At 45.5% G+C, this 27,377-nt stretch overlaps 5 protein-coding genes and 1 non-coding gene across 10 annotated transcripts in view; 2 read left to right on the plus strand and 4 right to left on the minus strand.

Annotated features, from left to right (window-relative positions):
- Positions 1 to 3,450, plus strand: part of cspg4 (chondroitin sulfate proteoglycan 4) — a 39,038-nt gene extending 35,588 nt beyond the window's left edge. Inside the window, exon 11 of the mRNA XM_037254899.1 lies at positions 70 to 3,450. Within this exon, the coding sequence (XP_037110794.1) occupies positions 70 to 1,931 (1,862 nt within the window). The 3' untranslated portion in view covers positions 1,932 to 3,450. The remainder of the gene's footprint in view (positions 1 to 69) is intronic.
- The window catches only part of lingo1a (leucine rich repeat and Ig domain containing 1a), a 165,345-nt gene extending 157,034 nt beyond the window's left edge, over positions 1 to 8,311 (minus strand). For 3 of the 4 annotated variants that reach the window (XM_037254904.1, XM_037254902.1, XM_037254900.1), the window contains exons 1-3: positions 7,815 to 8,311; positions 7,637 to 7,704; positions 6,424 to 6,572 (exon numbers count right to left, since the gene is read on the minus strand). The gene's annotated coding sequence lies outside the window, so the exon portion shown is untranslated. Of the gene's footprint in view, positions 1 to 6,423; positions 6,573 to 7,335; positions 7,528 to 7,636; positions 7,705 to 7,814 lie in introns of those variants that run through there. The other variant, XM_037254901.1, reaches the window with a different exon arrangement.
- A 1,651-nt stretch (positions 8,312 to 9,962) lies between these two features.
- snx33 (sorting nexin 33) lies at positions 9,963 to 19,396 on the minus strand. Its single transcript, XM_037254908.1, has 2 exons — positions 17,173 to 19,396; positions 9,963 to 11,670 (listed from the first exon to the last, which is right to left on the minus strand). The coding sequence occupies exons 1-2, from the start codon at positions 18,605 to 18,607 to the stop codon at positions 11,417 to 11,419; spliced, it is 1,689 nt and encodes a 562-aa protein (XP_037110803.1). The 5' UTR covers positions 18,608 to 19,396; the 3' UTR covers positions 9,963 to 11,416.
- Positions 19,397 to 19,952: 556 nt separating this feature from the next.
- Positions 19,953 to 22,348, minus strand: wdr61 (WD repeat domain 61). 2 transcript variants are annotated; one of them, XM_037255031.1, is made up of 11 exons: positions 22,201 to 22,348; positions 21,950 to 22,014; positions 21,845 to 21,872; positions 21,648 to 21,753; positions 21,205 to 21,377; positions 20,947 to 21,095; positions 20,788 to 20,881; positions 20,592 to 20,685; positions 20,408 to 20,500; positions 20,219 to 20,297; positions 19,953 to 20,127 (listed from the first exon to the last, which is right to left on the minus strand). In XM_037255031.1, exons 2-11 carry the CDS (start codon positions 21,959 to 21,961, stop codon positions 20,038 to 20,040), a joined length of 918 nt encoding a protein of 305 aa, XP_037110926.1. In that variant the 5' UTR covers positions 21,962 to 22,014; positions 22,201 to 22,348; the 3' UTR covers positions 19,953 to 20,037. The 2 variants fall into 2 exon arrangements, with proteins under 2 accessions (XP_037110926.1, XP_037110927.1); XM_037255032.1 differs by having other exon boundaries at positions 21,950 to 22,001; positions 22,201 to 22,332.
- A 458-nt stretch (positions 22,349 to 22,806) lies between these two features.
- Positions 22,807 to 27,315, plus strand: crabp1a (cellular retinoic acid binding protein 1a). The gene is made up of 4 exons (XM_037255033.1): positions 22,807 to 22,954; positions 24,294 to 24,472; positions 26,100 to 26,213; positions 27,110 to 27,315. The coding sequence occupies exons 1-4, from the start codon at positions 22,885 to 22,887 to the stop codon at positions 27,158 to 27,160; spliced, it is 414 nt and encodes a 137-aa protein (XP_037110928.1). The 5' UTR covers positions 22,807 to 22,884; the 3' UTR covers positions 27,161 to 27,315.
- On the minus strand, positions 24,028 to 24,099 carry trnae-uuc. Its single transcript has one exon. It is a non-coding gene; the product is annotated as a tRNA-Glu (tRNA).
- Positions 27,316 to 27,377: the final 62 nt, after the last annotated feature.

Below are 27,377 nucleotides of genomic sequence, written 5' to 3' on the forward strand. Positions count from 1 at the left end.
ACCCATCCATGAGGACTGCAAGTTTGTGACCGAATCCCCCTTTGTAATGTGCTCATTGTTTCTACGCAGGTCTGGAAATCGTGCAAGGCCAGAGGAAAACAATCGATGATTCCATCTTTGACGCTTCCAACCTCCAGGCCAGCCTTCCTGAGCCAGAGAGTGCAGATGTGGTCTTTGAGATCAAACGTTTCCCCAATCATGGACGCATCACCCTGGGAGGTCGGGACATACCCCGGGATTCACCTTACTTCACGCAGGGGGATGTGACCCGCAGAGAGCTGGAATATCTTCATGACGACTCAGCGGCCTCCTCAGATAGCTTTTCCTTCAGGGCCCGCCTGAGGAGTCGGGCTGACGGTGTGACATCCGACTCTGTGGTCCTAGAGGAGATTTTTAATGTTTCCATCAAACGACGGGGATCGGAACCCCCTGAGCTTGTCACCATTGACCAGCTGCTGGAGGTTCTACAAGGGTCTATGATCATTGTCACCCAGAAGCATCTGAACACCCAGGATGAAGACAGCCCCCCAGATGAAGTCCATTTCAAGGTTACCAAACCCCCAAGAAACGGGCACCTGGTTGACGCCCGCACCATGGACATCCTCTCCGAGTTCACCCAAGAGATGATCAACAGCGAGCAGGTGGGCTTTCACAGCGACGGCAGCCTCGCAAACGGCTTTGTGGAATTTATCGTGTCCGACGGGGAACATCAGACGGAGCCACAGACGCTTCACATCGGAATCCTCGCTCGCACACTCATGCTGGACAAAGCCCCGGAGATCAAGGTGAAGCAGGGCGACGACGAGACTCTGGTGACCGAGGAGATGCTGAGAGCCACCACCGGTGGTCCCGTGGAGGAAGACGTCCTCTACAAGATCACAAGCGTTCCGAAGTACGCGGCAGTCATGGTCGACCGGCAACCCACGTCGGCCTTCACCCAGACACAGATCAAGGAAGGAAGAGTCAGCGTACGCTTCGTCAAGTCCACCTCGCCCCGCGACAGCGTTGCCTTTGTCGCTCGGAGTCGGGCGGCCAATGCGTCATCAGTCCTCAACATCACGGTGCAACCCTTGGCCAAGATTGCCCAGGATCCCCTACTACCGCAAGACTCTCTTGTTCAGGTGGACGGGAAGCTTTTGGACGCAACAGCCTTGGCCAACAAGACCAGGACCTCCCCTACGTTCACGGTCATCCAGCAGCCGCGGGGCGCTCGATTCGTCAGGTCTGGCGGTCCCGGCGCAGGCCAGCCCGTGGACTCGTTCAGCCAGCGGGACCTGGATGAAGGGCGCGTTGCTATGGAAATTCCAAAAAGTTCCTCCGGGTCCCAAGATGGGCTCACTCAGGATGAGGCCCGCTTCTTACTCAAGGCTCATGGGGTGCCGCCGGCGGAGTGCGTGCTTTCCTTCCAAACCGGCCCTTACAATGCCTCAGGCGTCTACCCTGCCACTCTACTGAGGGTCCCTTCAGAGACCCCAACAAAGGACGGAAAGGACAAACCCAACGTGGCCGCGTACCCCTTTCCAACCACCGAAAACCCTCGCTGGAAAGCCAACCGGGACCAAGCCCATTGGGACGGCCATACCACCGCAGCGCCGTCCGACAGCGGCTCTCACAGGAACCCCGTTGTTTCTCGACGCGGCAACATCTGGTCCATTCTCATCCCCATCCTGGTCATTCTCATCCTCCTGCTCCTGGCAGCTCTCTTGGCATACTACCTGGTCCGTAAAAATAAGACTGGCAAGCACAACGTCCAGACGGCGGCAGCGGCCAAGCCGAAAAACGGCGAGGTAGCCGGCACCGAAACCTTTCGCAAAACAGATCCGGCAAATATCCCCATGTCCAACATGGATTCCAAGGAGGCCGACCCAGAGCTGGTGCAGGACTGCCGGACGACAACTCCGGTCTTGAAAAAGAACCAGTACTGGGTTTGAGACTCTTAAACAACCCCCCCCCCCCCCTCCTTGCCCCAGTCAGAGGTGGACCCTCAAGCGTTTGGAGCGCTCCAAGTCTTCTCAGTATTAAAGACTTCACTTGTCGCCACAGCAGTTTGATGGATTTTTCTTCTTGGACGCAAACAGTCGCATACTTCTCTCGACTCAACTGTGGACTGACTCTCAGGCAACAAAACACTGAATCGTTGTTTGGCAAGGCGAGAGGCGGTTTCTTATCTTCCAATGCCATGTACTATATTTATTTTATCATTCCTTCAAGGGCACAAGTGACATAAACATGATCCGTGTTTGCAAAAAAAGAAAATATTCTCGGTGTGCTCGACCATTTTCAAGCAAAGGCTCACATTGCTTGTTCACAGTTTTGATCGTCGATTCGCTTTCAGCTCATGAGCTGAGCTGTTTCGTGCACATAGGGTAAATGACGTAAACACATTTAGGTCCACAGCGACTGTTTGTTATTCTTGCCTTTAGACATCCCCAAAATGAGTTTTTGTTCCTGTGTAAACTTCCAACTAGAAGTTTTAGTTTTTTTGTTTTTTTTTAATGGCCTGTTGTCCAGGAGATTTCAAACTGCTTTTTGTCTCTTCCGTGCTTTCTCGTTTGTTTGTCCCCGCCCCCTCACCCCAGCCCTGCCCCCTCACCCCACCCCATTGTTTCTCAGGGCTAAATTCATTTAAACATCATCACTCGTAACATTTTAGCAGCTTGTCTATTTGGAGGTAGAGGATTTGGTACTAAAAAAAAAACTAAACTTTCCAACTTGAATTTAGCTCCGAGGTGTGGCAAGACAAAGCGGACAGGAAGTTTGGTTTTAAGCAGATCTGGACGGTCTTAGTTGAGAATTCTTCAGAAGCTTCTGAGTGCAGGGGTTGATCGGAATGGACGACGATTCGATTCTTCAAAGCATTCCATACCTGTATGTAAGCTAAATATAGTCACATACTGAGATCGATTTTTTTTTAATATTGATGATTTTTACTTCTTTGTTCCTCTCGGATTGGAATGAACTTGACCGGGGTCCCGACGGCTTATGGACCGGATGCAGCATTTGATTCGATGATGCTAACAAATCAGTGTGATTTATGAAAATATTTAAGCCACAGATGCTCAAAATGTATTATAATTTTAAAAAATGTGGTTGTTGTATCAGACATTTATCAATTTAGTACCTTCGGATGGGGGAGAAAGTTTTCCCACGCCCGAACTAGACTTCAAATGGTTTCTCCAATAAAGGAGTCAAAGTTCTCGTTTATGTTCCTTTTGTCATAGCGTTAAACGTAACTTTTTACCATGTACTGAAATGTCTTGACATCTTATGGGGTTTTTTTTTCAGTGGGCACAAAGCTCAGGAAGTGATGTGTTCAAGGACACTTTGCATTTCCTGTGAAATATTTGGCTTTTCTTATTTCTCACTTTCCCCCTCCTCTTTCTCCCTTTTTGTGTAAATAATCTGTCTCTGTGTTTTTGCTGTATTCTAATTAAACGACATTAATGAAGACTAAGCGCCCTCCTCACTAGCTTGCTGCTGCTGCTGCTGCTCCCTTTTGTTTTCATCCAGAGTTTCATCAGCGTCCCTCCTTTTGTTCATTCATTATTTATTATTTCTTTCATTGCCCTTACATCATCCCACACCTTTTTTCAAAAGTTGAGCTTTCAGAGCATGGCAAGCGTCCATCTAAGCCTCCTGAAAGGTTTCCATTACACTAATTTCAATAAAAAGTCTGATGCAACAAAGGCTCCCTTCATTGTTTTGTTCAGTCACACACCTTTTTAATGTATGACGATAGTCACAAATTACTCCTTTCACTACCAAGAGTATTTCTCGGTTTAGAGGTCAAATCCGTTAGTTGGAATTAGTAACAATATTTTAAGTTTGTTGCAGCACAGTGGATGAGTGCTAAGTTTCTGGGTTGAAATCTGGGCTCTGGAGAAAGGCTGGATGGATTTTGCTCGTAATTTGGGATTTGTTTGTTTATGGCAAATTTTAGTTCTCAATAAAAACATACCTGCAATCAGGTTGTCGTTTTATTTTTAGACGCAACACTCCAACTTGACCACCAGATGGCAGTAAAGTACAACATTGGCAAAATGAATGTAGTAGTCAAGCCAACTGCGAGCGCACGTTTTGACTGACGCTTTTCACAAGGTGAGCACAGCTGGGCGTGCGTGCCTGCCTGCTGACGTCATCCCATCTCAACCGCGGTTATGCAAGTGATGTCGTTCCTGGATGTCTTTCAAGGAGAACAGAATCTAGACCTTATTGTTGCTGCTGCTACTGCTGCTGTTTACTTGCATGTCAGCTATTTTGTTCTATGAAACACATGTGGAGTGGAGTCAAACCTCAATCGTAAAGACTGTGTGGCGGACATACTACCAGCTCAGTGGCCTAGTGGTAGAGTGTCCGCCCTGAGTCAAACCCTGGCCGGGTCATACCAAAGACTATAAAAATGGGACCCATTGCCTCCCTGCTTGGCACTCAGCATTAAGGGTTGGAATTGGGGGGTTAGATCACCAAATGATTCCCGAGCGCGGCACCGCTGCTGCTCACTGCTCCCCTCTCCCCCAGGGGATGGATTAAAATCACACGGGGATGGGTTAAATGCAGAGGACAAATTTCACCACACCCAGATGTGTGTGTGACGATCATTGGGACTTTAACTTTAACTTAACTAACCACTAGTCCACTGTACTGAGAAGTTTTCATTTGTTTTCGTTTAACTTCATCAAATGCTCTCGCAAGCAATTAAAGGCCAACGGGGCTCACGTGGACCGTCCCTGGTTGTAAACAATGACCATGTTGGAGGGAGGGGGAGTAATCATTGAGCAGACAATGTTCCCTCCAGATGCCTCAATCTTAAAAGCAGCATTTTTTTTTTCCATGTCTCTGACGAACGTCGACTTGCGCAAGTTTGCTGCAAAACGATTCCTCTGGTCTTTTTAAAAAAATAAAGAAATAAAAGTGGGAAAACAGCTCCAGACTGGGAAGAGGAGGAGCCATTCTTGAGATGCCAGGAGGATAAATACTTGTTTCCTTAAAGTGGGGGGAATTAAAGGAAGACAACCACGAGAAGTTGTTTTTGACTTTGAAACAAGCATGACCTCATCCAAGAAAAAAAAACAGGCCTGCTGATTACCACGGCAACAAGTTGTGCAACGAGGGCTGATTAAATAAAAACATCTAAAGAGGGTTGCAATGAAGTTTAAAGCTGGACAAACATGAGCGCTTCTTGTTGGGCTTGACTGGGCCCTTATCTGTGGAGCACATCGCCGGTCCTGCATGAAGTGGCGTCCACCTCAGATATAATCGCTTGACCTCGCTGCCGATTCTTAGTTGTCCAAGAAAAAAGTAAATGCAGCTTTAAATTATATATCTAAACTGTGCGGAATGCTACAGAGGCATTTTTTTTATACATGTATTTCATTCAGTGATTCTTTGGCATACCACTAGAGGGCACCAATGTACCACTAGTGCTACTGTAGCTTAATTCAAGGGTAAACTATCACAGCATCTGTTCATGGACACGACAGGATTTGTTCACACTCCGATATTAAATTATTAACTATTGAATCCATTTCTACCTTGTTGCTAACCAAAACAGCAGCACCTTCCAAAGCATGAAAACAGTCACACAGTGCCTGTTTTAAGTGAGTTCAACGATCTTATCGAGACGACAAGTCGCATTCCAGCAGTGTTGTCCCTGTCCATGTTTACGTTCAGGGCTACGCAACTTCCTGCTTCTCAGTCCTTTGCTTTTCAAGCCCAACTTTTCCTTGATTGCAATAAACCATATACAGTGATTTTTTTACTCAATAAATGTTCAAACAACAACAAAATTAATTGAACACACTCACATGCAGCTGTTAGATGGGGGGTGGGATTGCAGGACGCCCCCCTCACCCACACACACACACACACACATGTGGTGGTCAGGAGGTCAATAAAACACAGTTGCGCAGCCAACAGCGAAGCAAAGAAAAGACCATTCAGAGAGCACAGCACTCACAGACACCCCCCCACACACACATACACACACACACACACACACATTTGCACTCAGACAGCTGGAGGTGAGATAAGTGACTGTTGCACATTAGAACGTGTTATCATTTTACTATTGTTTATTTATATTATTTTGTTATTGTAGTTGCAATGCCTTAGCTTCCCTGTTGATTCTTCACTTTAAGTCACCTAGCATAGCATTTAAATATGTTTTTGCATTTTCCAGCCACAGGGTTTAAGTGAAGTCAAAAACTAAATTGCGCCAATGGTGTAATGGTAACAACGGCCAGAGGCCAACCACCACCAACATCTGGCTTTTGTCCACAAAAGCTTGATTGCCGTTTTCATTATGTCTTAAAGGCCAAAAGCAACATTGTCGCTGGCTGACCGCAGTCATGCTAACTCGCTGCAAGCGTCATCCGTAGCGCACAACACATGGTACTCAATTTTGTGTTAAAAAACAAAACACACCTGATTCTCTTCATCTCTGTTGTCTCCATCACATCTCAGACGGACCACAAGAATGACATCATCAGGGTGGACCCCAGTCACCCCTTTTTGGACATTCTTTGTGGGGTTGTCATAATCTTTTGCATGCAGCTGATGAGCTAGACCTCTCCCTACAGCAAACACAGAAAGATGTTGCATCAGGAGAACATTTGCACCATGTTGATGTTGGACACGTCGCAACGTGATCCTGGGAAGCGTCCGAAGTGGTCCGAGATGTCATGCCACAGAGTGAGACGGTGGCCCGATACCCGCAAAGATGCCGACGCGGCGAGTTATTTTAAGCGCGAGCGTCCTTGGGGAAATTGGCTCCAGAGCTGTCAGGCCTCCGCTGCTTTTCATCACGGCTGTACAATTTCCCCATATGAAGTCATTGAGCGGAAAAAAACGTTGGCTTCTCATCCAGAAACTTAACAAGCATTCAAGCAGACATATTGCCGACTTTGTTTTGCAGTTTAAAACGTTACCCAGGTGTCTTAATACAACTGAGAGTCTTTTGTCATAATATCCCAAGGACGGACACCATTTAAACGTGAATGAGGTGGCGGGCTTGTTTCAAGCAAGTGCGCCGATGCGCTAACGTTACCTAACACGGTAACAAAAATTTCAGTGTGGCAGAAAAATAGCAGAAAAATAGGTAATTTATTAGTAAGTATTAGTAAACGTTTATATTAATATTTCAAACTCATCTTACAACCAGTATATTAGTATTTGTGTGGTTCCAAATAAACTGAATTTGTCGATAAACGGCCTTATGCTAACCACATGTCGCATGTAAGCGGACGAGACTTTTTTAATTTTTATTATTTTATTTATTATTTTTTTTTTTAAACACACACACACATTCACACCCTCACATGCGGGAATCGAACTTACAGTGTCGCACACAAGACGAAACAGTTGATTTGCACAACCAACACTCTGCTTTGTGGTTAGCATGTCGTCTGTTAGCTTGTTGCGTTCAGTAGCGTGTCTCGAACATTCTTCTTGGTCTACAACCAATCAGCAATGAGGGCAATGTAACAATTTATTGTGATTCATTTTGGTTCACTTGGAGTTTTAAACTTATGAACAGGGATGGGGGAAAAAAGAAACAGACATGTTTATGTACGGATAAACTGATCCGGAGCAGAAAAAGCAGACATCGCTATCTGTCATCTTTGAAGATTGCACTGACCATTTGTTAACATGAAAGATGTTCCACTTCGGGCGCCACATTTGTTCTGGCCACATCCTTACGAAATTCTAGTGAAAGAAATATGAAGACAAAAACATTGCAGCTATCACCAAATTGTAACATTGAAGGTGATTCCGAGGTCACGCCCGCCGGCATTAAATTCATCATTTTACTTTACCTCAAGGAATTGCAGTTTTGTTTGGCTGTTGTCTTTGTGGTCCTTTCGACACACTGCGAGCGTTAGCCAACGAGAAGAACGCAGACTTGCCAAGAAAGTCCGTCTTCGTGTATCAGCGACCTCAAAGCAGAGCGGGAGGATCTTCTTCCCTGCCAAAAGTGCGCTTGTTTTGATTGTTTTTAGCCCAAAGGCAAAGCCTGCCTGCTTCCTGCTGATGCGAAGAAAAATTTTGGGTCGCTCTGATTTTGTTTCACGTTGAACTCTTTCGAGAATTCGCTTCGTAACGATAAATTAATGACATTATGCCCAAAATCCTGCCACCGCTTGGCTTTAGCCACAGGTGCTTCTCATCAACTGGACCGCCATGTAAACAGACTCCACCCACACTGACAACCAATCAAATGAAGGCAGACGCTCAAATGGCCGCCATTTTGGTCACGCCACCAACCACGTCCAATCGCCATTTATCGCTCAAAATGTGACGTATGGAGACAACGTAGAAAAAACTTGGCAAACTAATGTAAACTATATACTACATATTTTTATAAATTTTGATAGTATTTACATATACACAAACAATATTATGATAGTAAAAAGATCAAATAAACGAGGAAAAAAAGCACTGATGAAATCGAATGTAAAGAACAGTTTTTTGTATTCTTTTTTTTTTTTCTCTCAAATATACTCTTCCGTTCTAATAGAATCAGAGTGAAATTAGAAACTTCATTCGACCGCAACCTGCTCATCTCCTCTTGCGTGTAATTCAAGCAGGTCAATAAATAAGCTTAAAGGCTAAAGTCGATATTTGCCAAAATATACTCCTGAGTAAAACCAACAAAACTGACGGAGTGATCCAACACATAAATGCGCATGTTGCGTGCGAGCAGCGTACACGGCGTCTTTCCACCCCCGTAGACAAGATCGAGGTAGTTTGCGAAATCAGAAGAGCTTCTGATAAGTGCTGAGTCACCAGAGAGGTTGTTCAGAGGACAATGTCCCACTCGGAAGAAACACCACTCGTCTGCCAGAACCATCCAATTTCCATGACCGTCCGCGCACGCGCGTTCCCGTCGCAAAACTCTCTAAAAACAAATGAATGCAGAGTCATTTACCAAGCAAAAGAAAGAAGAAGAAAAGAAATCCAAGTATGCCTTTCACCATCTGTTCCTGGACACACTCAAATAGGAGGAAGAGAAGGAGGTCAGAGGTCAAGTCCATGTCACTGAGGTCTACACAAAAGAAGTTGCACGGCGCGCTTCGGTGACGACTTTTTTATCTTCTAACTCAACGATGCAGACGCTGGGCCTTTTCTTCACTCAACATTTTGATGTTTTGATACAAACTTCCTCCAGCGGCAGTCCTTGATGGCTTTGGCAGGTGCCCTCGCAGCGAGGACGCAATCCAACACTTCTTCCCTTCGGAAGGACTCGCTCAGACGAGGGAGCACTCAAACTCTGCCGACCACCTCAAGCGTCCAAAGGTATGCGGCCATACCATCCATCATTCATCTCATTCGGGTCACCAAGGCCCATCCAACTTTTTGTCCTCCACCCGACGGTATTTCTTCCGCTGCCCTTTTCCAATTGATGACATTTCCTTCTGTGAGTTTAAAAATGAGGTCATTGCCACTCCTCGTGTTACATCCCACAAAGTGCGAGAACCTGAAACGCGTTGCCGGGATTGAAGGTCGAGTGTCTTCGAGTACACGGGATGATTTGAAGAGGAAATCAAGTCTATTAGTTTGTTCCAGGCTCACATTGAACACGCATTTTTTAAAAGTTATATTCTGCTTAATCATTGTTTATTTTAGGAAGACATGTCATACAAAGTTTTTAGGGGAAGTTTTTTGTTGTCGCAGCAGCTCACAAATGTTCAGCTGGATGCAGCAGCTAACAAATTTGTTCTAATGAATTCCTCCAAAAACTTTATTCTTGAAAATTTACAACTGTATTTTGTCAAATTATACATTTCATTTTTTGCCGCAAATTTTGGAGCTTGCTGAGGCTAGATGACAAAATCAGACCAACATTTTATTTTATTTTTTATTTATTTTTTTTTTATTCAAAGCCTCTATGTCCCCTTCCCTTGAATCGAGTGAATGACATTTTTAACATCCTGTAAACTCTCAAGGTCAACACATCTACATCAATTTTTTTATGCGTTTTATTTCAAAGGGAATTTTCATTTACTAAAATTTTTGTCCTCCTTTTTCAGAGCCTGCCTGCACATTTTTCTTCACAGACAAGGACAGATTCAATTACAAAAGCAGAGAGAGAAATGAGCCCTGCAATTGAAGAAAGACAAAAAAAAAAAGAAAGACGTCGGAAAATTCGGACTTGTGGGAGAAACTGCCAGACAGACATGGTCAGAGTATTAAAAAAACACACACGGCAACATTTGGAGCCACAATGGCATGTGTTCACTTTAGGAAGCTGAATCGCTGCTTTTGGGAATGTCATGATAACAAAACAAGCACAGCGGAATGTAAATCGGACACAAAAATCTTCATTTGTGTCAGAGTCATAAAAAGCATTCACACGTCACAATTGTGGATGTAAAATAACACAAACACTGACGACTTAAAAATGTCAATCACCTTTTTTTTTATCGTACAAAAAGTGACATTTTTGGTCATATCATTAAAAAAAAATCATTAAGGTTCCTGCTTAGAATCCCTAAAAAATTCAGCTTTTGTTTATTTCCCGCTAGCATTGCAAAAATTGCTAAGTTAGTCCATGGACAGCCCGCTATTACAAAAATTGCACTCGGGATGTTTGATACCTCATTTTTTCAGACCATTACCAGCACGGGTTTTCATTCTTTGAGTACTCACTGATACCGATTACCGATACCTCAACATTTCATTTAACACAATGACAAAACATTGTAAACAAAATCTCTTTCAAGCACTAAAGATGATTTGCCGATGTGTCGGAGCGCTGCGGTGTAACGCCAACTAGAGCCGAGGAGGACTTACTGCAATGTAGATTTTCTTTTCCTTAAGTATCGGTGGTCGGTATCGGCAGCCTCCGCGAGTACTGGATAGCTAAAAATAAGGCTGGTCTGTCCTGCTAACAAAACGTGGAATGGCCTACTTTGCGCTATAATACAACTGACTAATGTCTAACGTACGTTTCGGCCACACGGTGCGCTTTGGTTCAGTTCAACAGTTAGCATGATTTCATGTGTGTGGTTAAAAATTGTGTAAGGTAGCAAAAATAATTTTGGGTAATTTACCCTCCAGTTGCTAACCACAGTGGTGTGATCTTCAAAATCCACAGATTTTTTTTTTCCAACCGTTCTGAACTTGGTGGACATGCGACTTTAAGGCACTTCAGCAACATTTGGATGCTCACTGGGAAACGGAAGTGATGCTGACAGTTTAAGACATTCTTGTGTTTTTTTGTTTTTTCTTTTTTAAGAGAAGGGGACTGAACCCGTTTGATGGCTTTAGTTTCAAGGAATGGCTAAGAAATTTAAAACCTACACGTTACGTCCTACCTTAAATTATGTCAAATAAACAAATCGCTGCGACGCCGTCGTCGTCCGTGACGTGATCAGTCTGGAGTTGGGAGCATCCTTGCGTTTGTCGCGCGTCGTCCTTAGAGACAGTCGTACATGCGCAGCGTACGCTCCAGTTGCTGCACCACGCGCTGGTAGAAGGCAATCTGCTCCTTGAGGTACGCCTGCATCATGTCCTTGAAGTCCACCTCCCGCTGCCGGTGGAAGTGGCTCATCTCGGCCTGCAGAGCGAAGCCCACCGTCCGGCAGCGCTTCCGGATGCCGTCCGCCTCGTCCTGGTCCATCTTGCCCTCGTCTGTCATTCGCTGGCTCTCCTTCACCTTGGCAAAGGCACCTGAAACCAAAAGAAAAAAAAAACGTAAAATAACAATAGTTTTGCACTTATCATAATAAATAATAATGTCTTCTATTTTTGTTGCTCAGGGTGGCCAAAAGAAAAAAACACACAAAATAAAAATAACAATACAGTTTAGCACTTATAATAATAATAAATAACAAATAATAAATATTAAATAATACATATTGAATCATAAATAATAAAATGTCTTCTATTTTTGTTGCTCAGAGCAATTGTGCAAAATTCCGCATACATTGTTGGGTACAATTGACTGTTGTGAATGAGTGGAGCGAGGGGGGACCAAGCACTCGCTACTTTTTGTCTCACTACATAGCAAACGTCTGAGGGCAAGTTGGAACCATGCTGGCCCAGACGTCCATGACGTCACTTTTCCACGGGCACCATCCATCCGATTGTTCCAGCCTGTCTGAACGCTAACACACACGCACAAAAAAAAAAAGGAATATTTCAAATGTTCACATGGTTGATGTCTTTGGCGAGCTGGGACATGCCCGCGGTCGCCGGGGTAACGACATCTCGAGTCGACGTTGGGGCCCGGAATTTGAGCGGAATTCCTGGCAAGCGTGTGGGAAAGCACAGAGAGAGGAGACGGTGGTGATGACCTACATTCAGGCGCTCCTTTTTCCACATGAGAGGAGGATGTGCATCACCACGTAGCATGTAGCACATAGCATGGCTACCCACTTCAAGGAGTGCCTGTGTCAGCATTTTTATCTCCTTTAGTTGTTCAAATTCAGTTTGTTTTGATTCGTTTTTAGTTTCAATCTCTTTGTGGATCAAATGTGTCTCCCTTCCAAGAAGTAAACAGCAGGAGAGCCTTCTTCTTCTCCAGTGTTCTTTTTGGACGCGTTTTAACGCACAGAGGTTTTTAAAGGTCACCACAGCGCTAATTGGAAGTGGAAAATTGACCGACGAGGAAAACACTCACGGCAAAGACGGTTTGAACTAATTTTGTTGTATTTTTGTTTGGTGAAAAAAACTTCTCGTGACCACGAGACAGTTCCACTTTTACTTTGAGAGAAGGTCACCTGCTCGGTGACTGGATGTTTAGTGGCAGTCGTGTGACAGTTTAATGGCGGCGAGATAGTCTGCGAGGGATTAGCAAAACCTGGAGGGGGTTCAGGCCGCTTGTCTAAACAGCGGCCAAGCTCTTTACGGGCTGGCACGGCTACGCATGCGCGGCGGGACAAGAAGAAGAATGAGGACGCGCAGATTAACTGTGGCTACAATCCTGCGGGCGGCTGAACTCTGGCGTCTGCTCAACGTTCTTTTCCCACAAGCCTCAGAGGGCAGGAGGAATTCTGGGAGATTTGCTCTCCCCGTTTTCAAGCATCCACTTCGCACAAATGTGAGCTGACAACTGTATGATGGAGAAGAGCTCCAGCCAAAACAGGCCTACATCCAATAGCTTAGCACTGTCGCTAAAATGTTTGCAGCAGCAATTGTTGCACAATTTTATCTTTTAAATCCAAGGCGCCGTTACGGAACACTGACCCAAAATAGTTGCGATTCTTTTGCTACCCCCCCCCCCCCCCTCGCACAAGCCCAGAAAGGAAAACAAAAAGAGCTTCTCTCATCTCAGCACTGATCTCAAAGGGAAGTACAAGTCATCGCAGCTGCTACAAAATCCATCCTTGGGTCATGTTTGGCAAATCATGAAAAAATGTGCCACTAATCAAAAGTTGAATTCAGTTGAGGGAAATTGTTGGAGATTTCCAGCGGCCGTCAGGACGGGATTTGCAAAGCTGACCTCCCAAATGTTGGCGAAGCGAACAAACTTGCGTCATTTGAATATCACATTAAAGTCGCTGACAAGCATCTACACGGTTGGACACGACTCATCTGGAGGATGTTGTCATGGCAACCGCAAGTATCACAGCCATGTTGCCAAAAGTGGCCAAAAAGTAATCACAACACTTTTTTCTTTTTAATTTTCATACGTCCCTGAAATCAGTCTGCTTTAAAGGGGCAGTCTTGTCTCGAACCATTTCGCTAATTTCCGTTACCCCGTCTGTGGTGTTTAACATGATACGTTAGCATAAAGCTAGGCAACTTTTTTTTTTTTTTTTAGTTTAATAATGCGGTTTATAAATATACATCATCTTTAAAACATGCATTGTTTAAAGTTTTGTCTCGAGTCATTTCGCTAATTTCCATTAGCCTGTCTATGGTCTTTAACATGATACGTTAGCATAAAGCTAGGCAACTTTTTTTTTCTTTTTAATAATGCGGTTTGTAAATCATCTTTAAAACATGCATTGTTTTACCTGGAGGGACAAAGATGTGCTTCCACTGTACTGAATGCTGAATGAGCTGACTCAAGAAAGATATTTTATTCTTTACACATGCCAACAAAGCGCTGTGCTGCCAACAGCCAACTGATGAACATAAACAAACACAGATGCTCTCAGCTGCTATTTTCCACGTGTTCGTGACACAGCCAGCCTTTTTGACAGACATCAGCAAATTCAGCCAGCCTCCCTCAATAAAAAGCTCATCCAGTTCACACGCCACGCTCCAAATTTGGACCCATTTGGATTTTCCCTTTTAAAGTAGGACAGGGGAGCCTGGGGTCAGAAACAGCCTGTGAACTAGCCTGCCAAGAAATTCTAAAAAAAACACAACAACTATCGTTTGTCAAATTTGGCGGAGACCAGGTACATTTTTCGGGTTAATTTTCCCGCTTATCGCAGAGGATAAAGAATTTATGTTGTCGGTACTTCAGGTGTGGTTATTGCTTGTGTTCAAATACATATTGCAGTCCAAAACGTAAAAAGAGTCTTTAATAGACAGTACTTTTCCCAGCACCCATTAACCAAAGCGTCCGCTGGATGTTTTGTCGCCCACATGGATGCGGTGACTCACTTCCCTTTAATGTCTCTTAGCCAAAGAGGCCACGCCATTGCAAACATGGCTCCTTGTGACACAAAAATAAACTCACAGGTGTGCTCCTTGTGCAATCCCACAAATGTTTCAATGCCAACTGAACTGACACAGACTCTAAAACAACCATAATCTTCAAACTTTAAATTTACAGCAAATCCTCCGTCAGATTTCAACACGCTAACTACAGCCAACTCCATTCGCTGACACACACGTCACTCACCGGGCCAGGCCCCGCCTTTAAAAAAAGAATACCGGCAGCCACTGACACCAGTGTGGAACATGAGGAAGGCAACATTATATAATATTTTGCTATTTAGATATTTGTATCCAATTTTTATCCAGATACTCGATAAATTAACGGGACGAGCGACGTGGTGAGGTTGCGAGTTGAAACTGATTGCGCATCATGTTACAGCGGCTGACGACAAGAAGACTGTGTCGTTTTTGTAGAACCGCAGCTCTCGTGGCGCTGGATCAGAATCAAACAAGAGACAACAACAATAGGGAGACTGTTTGCGTAATAATGACGAGACTTCAATTTGGACAACGACCGGGCTTGTATACGCTAACATTGGTCTGACAAAAGCCATGAAGACTTATTTTTTTGCACTCTGGTGCCCCGAGAGTATGTGGAGGGAGGGAGGGCAGAGCAAAGAGTTCTGGGAGACATCTGTGGTCTCCATTGGTGTGAATCAGCAACGCAGTGGGCCAACATGCACAGGAATGTCACAGCATGTAGACGGACAAATCGTGTGGGCCCAGATTTATGAGCAAGCAAACAGCGGTACAAAAACATTTGGTCGCCAAAGTGGAATAAGCACAACAATAAAAGACACAAAGGAATAAGCCTTGTTACGTTTATGAAATAATTGGATCCACGTTACGAGACACGGCGCTGAAGTTTTCACGAGCAAAACTTTAGGTACCATTCTGAACAGTCGTCACTGTAAATAACTCCAGTGTGTGGGATCTTAAAACAATTAGGAACGGGACTTTTTGGGCTCGGTCCACTCTAGTGCCGTACTGTCAAATATTTGCTTTGGGGAAACACCGCGGGCGCCGTGGATACGCTAATGACGGGAACTGATGGTGAGTTGGAGACGCCCACTCAGCAGTCTTGTGTTTTGTTCAAAACCTAGCGAGGTTCCAGCTGATCCAGCTGATCTAGATATAGCATCCAATTCTTCTAAAAAGGTTCTAAAACAGTGCTGATTAGAATTGCATAATATTTCCTCCTGGAAATTTTTTTTTTTCCCCTCAAAAGTGGCAGTTCGGGTCGTTTTCTGGTTCTGTTGACATTTCGACGAGGAAGGGCCTCTTGCGTAACAGAGAGATCTCATCCCTCTGATACAATCCACCAAGAGACGGATCCGTTTCATCTTCCTTTGTGCTATTGAAACTTTTGAGAATTCCTTTTTGTTTCCGTCACGCCGCATCCCGGCGGCCATTTTGATCTGGTTGGCAATATGTGCCAGAGGTGGTGTCATAATGTATTCAGGGAGCAAGACTCTCCGACAAAGCAGCAAGTGTGATACGGTGGCAGCGGCGGGGCGGCGGCGCCGATCACATCTGCACAAAAAAAAAAGCTCACAAGGTCCGTCATTCTGGAACAATGCGGCGCAATTAGCCCTCGCAATCCAATCCTGGCCCTCCCTCGACTTCACAAGGATGGATGAGAAGAAGCAGATGGAGAGCAGAATGGGTCAAAATTCCACACATTTTTCAAGCTGTAAACTTTGCATGGGAATTAACACGTTTGATCGAAACAACCAGGTGACTTTGAGCTGCAGTAAGAAAAAAAACATATTTCTGCTGGAATAGGCCGTCAAAAAGCAGCAGGTTTACTTCCAATGGAAATGTACCGGAAATGTTGCCCTCATTTGAAACCCGAGAATGAGCAGAAAAATAAAATAACCCGAAAACCGAGTTCAACGTGCCTGACGCACGCCTGGGCTCTGACATAACCTGGAAGCTTCCCGCTCCCGAGAGACGTCCAAAACTAAGAACACGTGGCTCACGCACACACGCACGACCACACCAATCTTTTTAATCCCGGCAGGGTCTGGTCCAAAAATATTAAGTATAACCTTTATATGATTTGATAAATAAAAAAATTGTTGGTACGCATCATGTTTTCGAAGCAGTTTTTTCAAATTGGATCCATATGTTGAGTTTCAAAATTGAGCACGTTGGCTTTGCTGAGTGACAGCCGAGGAGACGCTTATTGCCGACTGACGTAAAATGAGCAGGGACCAGTTTTAGCCTCTCGTTTAAAAGGTTGGCATTTTGCGGAGGGAAGTGGGCGGGGGAGGGTGGCAAGCCCATCCGTCATTCATAATGAACTCGCCAACAAGACCAGTTTGGTTTGTCGGTGAGGAGCAAAGTTTGAAACCAAAACCAAAAGTACGGGATGCCACACATACTTCACACATAGCTTGGAGCCAAGTACTAGAAAGAATACAGAAGCTCAGACTTGTGAGACGGACAGGCTAATTGCCGGCCACTTAAATAGGTATGGCGGGCCAGATCTGGCCCCCGGGCCTTATGTTTGACACCAGATTTGCCAAATGTGAAGTTTTGAACATGTATTACCTTTTTGTAGATGAATAATGTCGGGGAAGTTGGCAAGCAGGCCTTGGTAGAGCGACAGCGTGTCCAGCATATGAAAGAGGTCGTACTTGGGCTGCTCAGCAAACAGCTCGCCGATGTTCTCGTAGGTGCGGCCAGTGTGCGAGATGGCGTTGTTGAGGGCCTCGGAGCTGTGCGGAGGGTCCAGCATGAACGACTGGCTGACGGACTGGAAAGAGTTGCCCAGTCGTTGGAACTCCTTCCTGAAGCCGCCCAGGTGCTTGCGAACCAGCTCCGAGGCGACGTGAGTGAGCTGCAAGACGCTGTCGTCCATCTTCTTGGCAAAGTTCTTGAAGGTGTCCACCCGTTCTTCCACGTCTTGAAGGTCCTGGTGCTCGTTGGGGATCTGAAGGGTGAGCATGAAGTGCGCCCCGACCATCTCGTCCTTCTCGGCCCGCCTCTTCCCCAGCTTCCATTGCTTGTCTTCAGCGCACATCAGAAAGTGCTCGAAGCCTTCGTACTGGGAGAGCACCGGGTGGCTGGTCATGTGGTTCATCCACAGGATCAGCCGCCGCTTGCGCTTCTCAATGAAGTCCTCCTCAAAGCGTCCCGTGGCCTGCTTCTCCGGCAGGTGAGGCACGGAGATGACGGTGAACTTGTGCAACAAGCGGTTGTAGAGCCAGTCAAAGTGCTTGTAGCGCCTGTACACGGGCCGAGCCGTGTGGCTCGGCGTCACGCGGTACGAGATGTACGTCTTGATGCCTTTGAACTTGGTCTGCTTGGTGGGGTCTTCGATGGAGCAGGAGAAAGGCTGCGGGCTCTCCTTCCATCTAGGCCCCAGGGGGTTCATCTCGATGGTGTACGATTCAGCTATCTTGGCCATCATGGGCACGTCCCCCAACACAAAGGCCTCCACGCCGGATCGGACGAAGCTGGAGAAGCGGTTCAGATTACGGCCCACCATGCTGCCTTTCCTGCCACTGGAGATGCTGTCCTGCCTTTCCATGGGCGGCTTGGCCCGGTAGTGCACGTTGGGGTTGTTGGACGGCGGGCTCTGACGCGGGTGACCGTTGGCCCCGGGGCTCCGGTCGATATCAGCGTCCTCCACCACGGTGGACGCATCATCCCAGACGTCCCAGTCGTCATCGTCGTCGATATCGTAGTAAGTGGGTTGCGAGTTGAGGGTGGTGTTGGCGGTGGAGTTGAGATAATACGAATCGTTCCCCAAAGAACCCGCCGGGCTGATGGAGCAGTCGGTCACGTTGGAGTTGGAACGCGTGCGAATGACTTCCACGTAGGACGCCGGAAAGAGACCCCGCTCCCCTCGGCTGTTCTCCCCCTGGAACCATCCGTCCACGGAGTTCTCGTCAAAGATGATCAGTTCTTCGTTCTCCTGGATGCTAATCTCCTCTTTGTTTTCACTTTGGAATGTGTATAGGGCTTTGGCTTTCACCGACATCTTGACTTTGTCCAGATTGATCAGTCACAAAACAATATCAATAACGCCAAATAATCTACACGCGCATGGTTTCTAGCAGCTGTATTGGAAACATCTAGGAGACCTGAATGAATATTTCAACTCATCTCATTTGACACGGATCAGGTGTTCAACGGCACTGTCAGTCAAAAGCTGTTTACTCGACTTATTCCTCGCACTTGAACTCTAATAAGAATACTACAAGCCCATCGATCCATGCACTCGTTAGTCTAAATCATGCAGTCATTTGCGTGCACCTAAACGCCCCCTTAATGTACAGGTTTCTACTTCCCTGTGACGAACAAGTCAGTTAAGAAACCGGTTTCACCAACCAGCTCCGGGAACAAAACTTTGCTTTTAATCATCCAAAAAAAATGTGGTCCGGGCCCGCTCGTTTTTCCCCCCCCCACTTTGGTCACATTACGGATCCTGAAAACGGTCCCGGATGCAAATAATTCCAAACGAAAAGTGCACTTGGGTTGAGAGCGATGGTGTCCGTATACATTGTGAGACGGAAGCTCCACATTTCCGTCCGTCCGTCCTTCAGACACAAAGTTGCTCCGTGAGTCCCGTAAGCAGGTTCCTGCGCATCTTCGCTCGATCCTTTGCAAAATCACAACAGTCGTTTCAGGCGAGCCGGTATTGTTTCTGTGGCTCAATTTCCTCGCAGCCTCGACACAAAGTAAGTCTTTCCATGACGTTGGACTGAGACAATTGGAGGCGAGTTCGCCTGCTCTCTTTCAAGGAGTCTTTCTATCCCTGAGCGAGAAGTGGGGGGAGGCTCAGGCTGCGCTGCGGCTGGCTCACTGACGCCCTCAAGCTCGTCGAATGAAGTCATTGCAACAACACGACACCGGAGCGCGGAAGGGATGGCGTCCATTTACTATCGCTCCAAAAACATAAATATAATTATTATTATTAAGTATTAATCATTATAATAATAACTAATTGGAATAAGTGGCTTTTGGGCGTTTTCCTGATAATTGACAAATCCAAGAACTAGAAATGACAAACTAAACAATCAAACATGCCAAATAAAACTACTCAGAATGTCCAAATAAAATGTGCACCACCGTCGTTGAAATAAGTCCTGCACGTTCAGTACTGTAGAAATGAGTGAAGTGGGTGCAGTACCACATGTCCCCAGCAGACGGCACACTCCCCATATAATCAGTTTCGTTAAATTTTGTTTTAATTTCTACCAACAAAAACCGAATTCCTTAGACTTTCTCCAAGGTTATTCTGTGTAATCGACAGCTGAGTGATGCACCTAAAGAAAAAATAATCAAAATAAGTACTCAATAATTATCAACTCCAATCAGACAGGTTTATTTAAAAAACAAAATTTATTGTCGTCATGAGCAAGTACAACATCATTCACACAAAAGGAGTCTCTCCTGCCACCCGTCGCCTCACATGGGACAGTCGTAAATATGGATGGCTCGATCGTCACCGGCCGAGATAATTTTGGAGCCGTTGCTGTTGTACTTGACAGTCCACACCTGAGGAAATTGCAATTATGCAACTCTTAATTTAATAAGAAATATGTAATGGAAAGAAAAAAACTCATTGTAAACAAAAATAGTGACTTACCTGGTCTTGGTGGTCGAAGAAGGTGTTGATGCACGCTCTGGAACTGGCATCCCAAACTTTCACGCTCTTGTCTGAGGAGCTGAAGTGGTGGAAAAAGTTAGAGATGCAGCAGAGGAAATGGCGGGAAAGGGATTTATATTTTCAACTTCTTAAACCCTCACTTTAAGCCTGCTGAAGATGAAACGTTACCTGGAGACAAAGTGCGTGTTGTCCGGAGAGAAGGCCACGTTGAGCACCCAGGATCCGTGTCCGCTCAGCGTGCCTGCCAGATTGGCGTGTTGTCTAGGGAAAAAATAAAAGAAATAATCTTCTTTTAAATGAACTTTCCAGGGAATCATAACAAAAATGCCACGTGTGCGAAAAAAGGACATACACGTCGTAAATCTTGATATAGCCGTCGTCGGATGCCGTGACAAGCAGCTGGGAGTCCGGAGAGAAGGTAAGGGAGCGGATGGGCATGGCGTGCCCTAAAGGAGGAGGAAGGAAGACCCTTTAACATTTTGGCATCCATTTCAATCATTCTCACAATGTGCTCACGGGTTCCCCAAGGTAATTCAACCTGAGCCCACCTTCAAGCGTATGGAGGAGCTTTCCCGTGGCGATGTCAAAGATGTTGATGATGCCGTCGATGGCCCCGCTCGCCAAATATTTACCATCTGGGCTCTGAGACAAAGACAAAATCAAACACGTCGAATCAAAATGCATCATGTTGCATTTACCTTACTTACGTAAGCGATGCTCAGGATGAATTTCCCTCGGGTGTCCAGAGAGTATTCCTTCTTGCCGCTTTCCACACCGAAGATGTTGACTTTGCCAAGGTGGCTTCCTGTGGCGATGTGCTTGGAGTCCGGCGAGAAGGCGACCGTCCAGGCGTCCACTAGAGTGGAAGAATATCACATCACGTCATTAATTCAGCAGTCAAGCAGACAGGGACGAACAAGTGAGTGGTGTTCCTCATGGATGCGTTCATGGTCCACTGGTCTCACCTGGTCCCGCATCCATAGACCTGATCTGTTTGCCGGACTCCAGGTCCCAGAGGCGGATGTGCGCGTCGAGCGAGCTGGACGCAGCGATGGCGGCATCGTGGCTGATGTCCACGGACACGATCCCCAGCTGGTGTCCCTCCAGCGTCCACTGCAGCTCCAGCTTCTCGTCCGACCTGCGTAGGTAACCCGACTGTTAGCTCGTGTTGTCTTTTTCTCTGGTGACATCATCCAGGCCGGTTGGTTGTCCTGCTCTTGGCAGTGTAGTTCACTGGTTTGACTCTGTTTTGGTGTTATTATTCCAGAAACGCCACTCGGTGACAGTATTGCTCCATAAGAAACATCCTGTTCGCTCTTCATTCCATGTCCAATAATTTTTTTTCTTTTATTCATAACGATCATCAACTGCACTAATCACATCTGTGACAACACACACACACACTAACCATTTCCACACTTTGACCATATCGTCAAGGGAGCCGGTGACAATTGTTTCTGAAGTGTCCGCCTCACTTTTACCCCACGCTGCTGTCCAGATTGCATCATCGTGTGCTAAAGGGAAGAAAATAATTGTTGAAATTAACTGGAGGCATATTGTTGCTCTACTATTAACTATAGTGCAATTAGTCTGGCTGGTACTCACCATGCTCCTGTTTAAAAAGGATGCTGTACTGAAATGAAAAGATACATTTGGTCATTCTAGGGGTTGTTTAACCAGTGTGAAAATATTGGAGGAAATTTTGCATACTTGAGTACTCATTTTTCTTTTGCAGCGGCACAGCCAGCTTAACAACAGCAACCTAAACAAACACACTGAAAATGTAGCGATTGAATTTAGAATGCCAAACTGTGTAGGAAAATGTAAACAAAGACTATAGCTTCTCACTATTTTGATGCTAATGCTAACTCCAAAACGATATAAGCCCGCTTGTTGCTTCACAAGCGGAGAGTTGTCTAGTACTTGACTTAAAACGTGAATTGTAATGGGAGTCCACATACCTTAAAAACCCTCTCAAAGGTTTTCAACGAATTCGTAGGAACTCAAGTTGAATTACACGCGAAGCGCCATGACAACATTACGCTGGGGGGACCGACCACTTCCGCGTCTTCTTCTTCGTGTCTGTTGGTGAGTCAACTTGCTCACTGTTGCCCCTATCGGCGGCACAGGATAATGTTTGCGCAACGTTCGGATTCAGTTCAGAGCAACTGAGTCATTTTGGTCGCTTGAGAGCAGAGATGCAGACAGTATCTTCTCTAAGCTTGGGTTAAAAAGGGCCTGGTAAAAGTCAAAGTATTGATTTGATGTGTTTTTCTAAAAAGATTTTTTTTATTTGTAGATTGTCAGGCCACTGAGACCCACAACTTGACACAACACAAAAAGACCCTCTGCCACAATAACTAATCAAACTTAACATATTGTAGTTGCTACCATGTAAGATTTTAGTCATCTTTATTGTTTCTTTTTCTATTGCTTGTATGTCCTCTCATCCCTGAGAATTAGTACTTGCCCTCAATGATCTTTTGAGATTGGAATATTTTGGTAAGCCTCTGCAGAGGAGGAGGAGGAAGAGGAGGGCGAGAAAGAGTGACAGGGGAGGAGAGAGAGTGAGAGAGAGAGCAAGGGGAAGGCAGTATGAATGGAAGAGGTTCTCCCTGGCATTCACTGCGCCTCAGTCAGCAGACATGGCCAACTTCGCCGGCACCTGGAAGATGAAGAGGAGCGAGAATTTCGACGAACTTCTCAAAGCTTTGGGTGAGTCCGCCTTCCTCTTCCTCCTCCTCTTCCTCCATTCCAAGCCTCACATCCATCACGCAAAAAAGCCAAAAGACACAAATTGGCACACTGTTGTTCTTTTGGGAATGCACGGCATACTTGGGAACAACACGGCATTGTTCGGAGAGGATCCCTGGGAAAGGACGGCGAGATGATGAGGATGCTGAGACCGACGGATGTATAACGCCAGATGTCGAATTCCAAATGTGCCATTGTCACGCAGAATATTGTTCACGTTGAAGCCTTTTAAGTAGGCCACGCATATGCATCGTCTTCCCCCTTTGACGGTTTTAAGCGGCGAGTGTGCCGCCTGTGCTGTGGGACACGTTAAGTGGGTCATTCAATTGTTTTTTGTGTTGCGGTGGCGAGGGGGAACGACAGTGGCGAAGGGATGGGTGGGGGGGTGAACCCAAATGTTGGGAACCTCCAGTCGGGCACAAGCCGTTTGTTCGTATACGGCCCTCCAAAAGTATTGGAACGGCGGTTGTCGATTCCTTTGTTTTTGTTGACATTTGGCTTTCGAATGAAAACTTCTTTTTCCCAATTAGTTTAGATGCTTGTTTTTCTGTCATTACAAAACAAAATGCTTTTTTTAGACGACTTTGACTCAGCGTGTCCGTCTTGTTCCCTGGACCGGATTGCACCCTGGGTAACCTCCCGGTGGCTGCACCATTAGAAAGATGCTGATGGGAAGTGACGGCTCCCTCTGCACTGGAATCCACTTGAGTGACCCCCTGCCCACCTTTTAGCAACAAGCAGAAGAGTGATGGGCCGCAGCAAATGTCGGGGGATGACTGAAGCCGACTTGCTGGGAGCACCACAACAAACGTGTTGTTATGACGACGGTTGAATGATCTCGATGTGCAGCTGTTTGTCGGCACAATAAGCAGCCGAGAGTTCATTTTGGATTAGACGAGCTCTTCTTTTGCATCTGGCAAAAAAGAGCCTCCATCGTTGTACGCTTGATTTTGCTGGGATTCATGAAAGAGTTCAACTCGTTACAGCGAGTATCAAACACAAATATGAAAGTTGGCTCAGATCTTTTGATTTGCTTCCCTGACCGGGAATCGAACCCGGGCCGCGGCGGTGAAAACGCCAAATCCTAACCACTAGACCACCAGGGATATAAACCTTCATGTTGTCATGGAGACTTCACCATAGTCCAACAGCCATGACTCGACCTCAGAAAGCATAAAGTCCTCAGGTGCACCATTGGCCACAAAATGCAATAGCAACCTCCTCAAAAATCTCGACAAATACGTAAGATCCACACACAGCGTTTCTACTTGGATTCAGATTTGGCTCGCTCCCTCCTCAGGCGTGAACGCCATGCTGAGGAAGGTGGCGGTGGCGGCCGCTTCCAACCCCCACGTGGAGATCCGGCAGGACGGCGAGAAGTTCTACATTAAGACCTCCACCACCGTGCGCACCACCGAGATCAACTTCCACATTGGCGAGGAGTTTAACGAGGAGACGGTGGACGGAAGAAAGTGCAAGGTGAATATCTTTGACGTTTATAATCGTCAATGGGACTGAATGAATTAAGTGGCGGGCTTTGGATTGGGGTCAGGGTTAAATTTTTTTTTTTTTTTAGAAATCAGAAAAGCTGTGGGGCCCAGTTCCTTTTTGGAGGACCCGTGAAAACAGACAATATGGTTCTAAAATGGGCACTTAAAACCACTTTGACAGACTTTCTGTATCTTTTCAGGCACGGCTTCTTGAGAATCTTTTGTTTGCCACCTCGTGATAAAAATGCCAACCAAAGAGGGCTGAATTCTTTTTTTTCTTTCTTCAATCTCGTGAGCACGATTGAGTCATTCACAACACATTGGTGAGCATAGAAAAACCTTGAGAACGCCAATGCATTCACCCGAAGAATGACAACGAGGCAATTTCCATTTCATGCTCGGGATGAGGACTCTGACAAAGTTGTGGTCCTCCGAGTTCAAGGCTTGAAGACCACTAACTGCTTTTGAGGGATGGCGAGCTCCCGGCAGCCTCGTCCTATTGGTATCGCCCTCACGTCCGTCCGCGTGGATCAAAGGGCGTCGTGATCCTTGAGATGGATGGGAATTTATCTGCAGGCCCCGAGGGCGGATCGTGATGAGCTCTTGAAGTGAATTCGGATTTTATTTTTTTCCCGCCCTCTCACCAATGAACAAAATGATGCTCACGTTTAAAGGGGGCAACACGGCAGTCGAGTCACCAAAGATAGCACTAGCCAAAAACAACATTGTAAGAAAATTAAGCTAGTTTAGCCAGCGCTACCTGCTGATGGGGCACTGCAATGGTTGCTAACCATCGTAGTTTTTTTTTTTTTCCCACAGTGCTGTGTTTTGGGACAGGAAGGGCAGATGTGACCTATTTTGGGGACAGTGTGGTGCCCTTTCCGCGGCATTCTGGGTACTGGGCCTGCCACCCCAAGCTGCGTGTTGTCTCTGACCGACCCGAGTAGCCATTGTCATAGCTCATTTGTCATGTTTTGTTTTTGTCCCGGTGCAAGCTGCGCCTGGTTTGGATACACAAAGGTAGCAAGCAAGAAGCACTTTGTGTGGCATTGCAAAAAAAAATAATTAAATTTGGCAGAGACCTCACCGCTCCGCATTCCCACACAAGTCAGGCGGGATTACTTTGCTCCTTCACGGAATTCTCTGCGAGGGACAACACTTGAATATATCTCAACATGTCAAGCATGATAAATTCTCAAAATATTTTTTTGTAATACTCCTGGTGTCTATGTTGTTCCAGCACAAACTGTATAAAAACAGGAGACCTAAAATACTTCCCTGTGGTACACCTCATGTGTTACAAGTCTTCTCTGAGAGAGGTAGTATTTCATAGGATTAAAATTGTTAACTGAATAAAATAAGGCAACATGGTCAAACTGTGAGAAAGCATTGGGGCAGGCTTTCGGGCATATGTTAGAAAAAATCCCAAAGTAAGCAGACAGGAAATGAGAAGCTTGTAGATTTAGCTCGCTTGTCCTTATAAAAACTACAAAAGCAATGCACTCGAGTCTTGCGGGGGAAAAACAAACCACAAACTTTTTCACTATGATGTCAGACATCTGGATGTTGTTTTGTTGTTATTTTCAGTTCAACCATCTTCCTGCTTTTTCTTACAGAGTCTTGCCACCTGGGAGTCGGATACTAAGATCAGCTGTCAGCAGACTCTGGTGGACGGGGACGGGCCAAAAACTTTCTGGACCCGAGAACTCAACGGGGATGAGCTAACGCTGGTGAGTTAACAGCAATTACTTTTGCGTAGCCTTAACCTTCTCGGTAATCATCTGCTGTGAAAGAAACCTTTGAAGGCAATCCGTTGAGGTTAATTGCCAACATCGGATAAAAGATTGGATTTTCTGGTCTTACTGAAAGAATCCTAAGAGATTCCCTCCTCAGAAAGAAAACATTCTCAAGATTTGGAAAGACGTGAAAGCTCAAAAACAAGAGACAACCATGTCCTGTTTGTAGTTCGATTAAGATCCTTGGAAGACCATTTGGGGAATGATTCCAAGATTTTGCAAATGTTCCCACCCTCGGACCTCTTGTTTTCTCGGATGCTTGGAGATGAATTTTTAAGGCAGCGGCTTTTTAGTTAGGGGAAGCATCCTTGGTGGTCATCACCTCTGAGTGATAAAAGCAAAAATGTGCTACAAAACCTCCTCAAGGGAAGCCAAATAATTTCGCTCTGACAGACCGATTATTTCAGCTCTTCTCATCCCGGCCAAATCTGACAAGCACTGAAGGTTACCTTCCCACCCGAGCTTGATGCGGCAAGAGTACAAAAAGAAAAAAAATGTATAATAATAATTAAAAAATAAATATTTTGGTTGAAAAAATGTGACAAAAAAACTGAAATCATTTTAGCAAAAATAACTATATATAAAATATATATATGACAAAAATAATTTTTTGAAAATGATCCTCCCAAAAAACAAGGGGCTGCAGCTTTGGAAGCATTACTAACAACTAGCCGATTGTGTGAGCGCACAAAGTGGGCCACATTTGCATACAATTTGCATCTTGCTTCTGATTTGTCCACATTGAAAGCCGCTCAATGAGAAAAGACGAGCAAGGATTTGTGCTGCTGGTTCTTCAAAATGTCAATTTCATGTGTTTCTATATTTCACAGGTTTTCGGGGCCGATGACGTGTTGTGCACTCGCATTTACGTGCGGGAATGAAGCGCCGGAATGCGGCAGAAGACTCACACGGGACCACAGTTTAAATTCTAACATGCTGAGTTGCAGTCCTCCACACAAGTAGCAACGCTCTCGCTCTCTTTCTTAACAACCACAAGAAACAATAAAATCTGGATGGAAAATACACACACAAAAAACATGTCTGAGCCTTTGTGCTGCTGATTAGCTTAGCATCAAAGCTAACAATGTTGACGTATAC

Source organism: Syngnathus acus, chromosome 6 (genome assembly GCF_901709675.1).
Source record: "Syngnathus acus chromosome 6, fSynAcu1.2, whole genome shotgun sequence".
Classification (NCBI taxonomy): domain Eukaryota; kingdom Metazoa; phylum Chordata; class Actinopteri; order Syngnathiformes; family Syngnathidae; genus Syngnathus; species Syngnathus acus.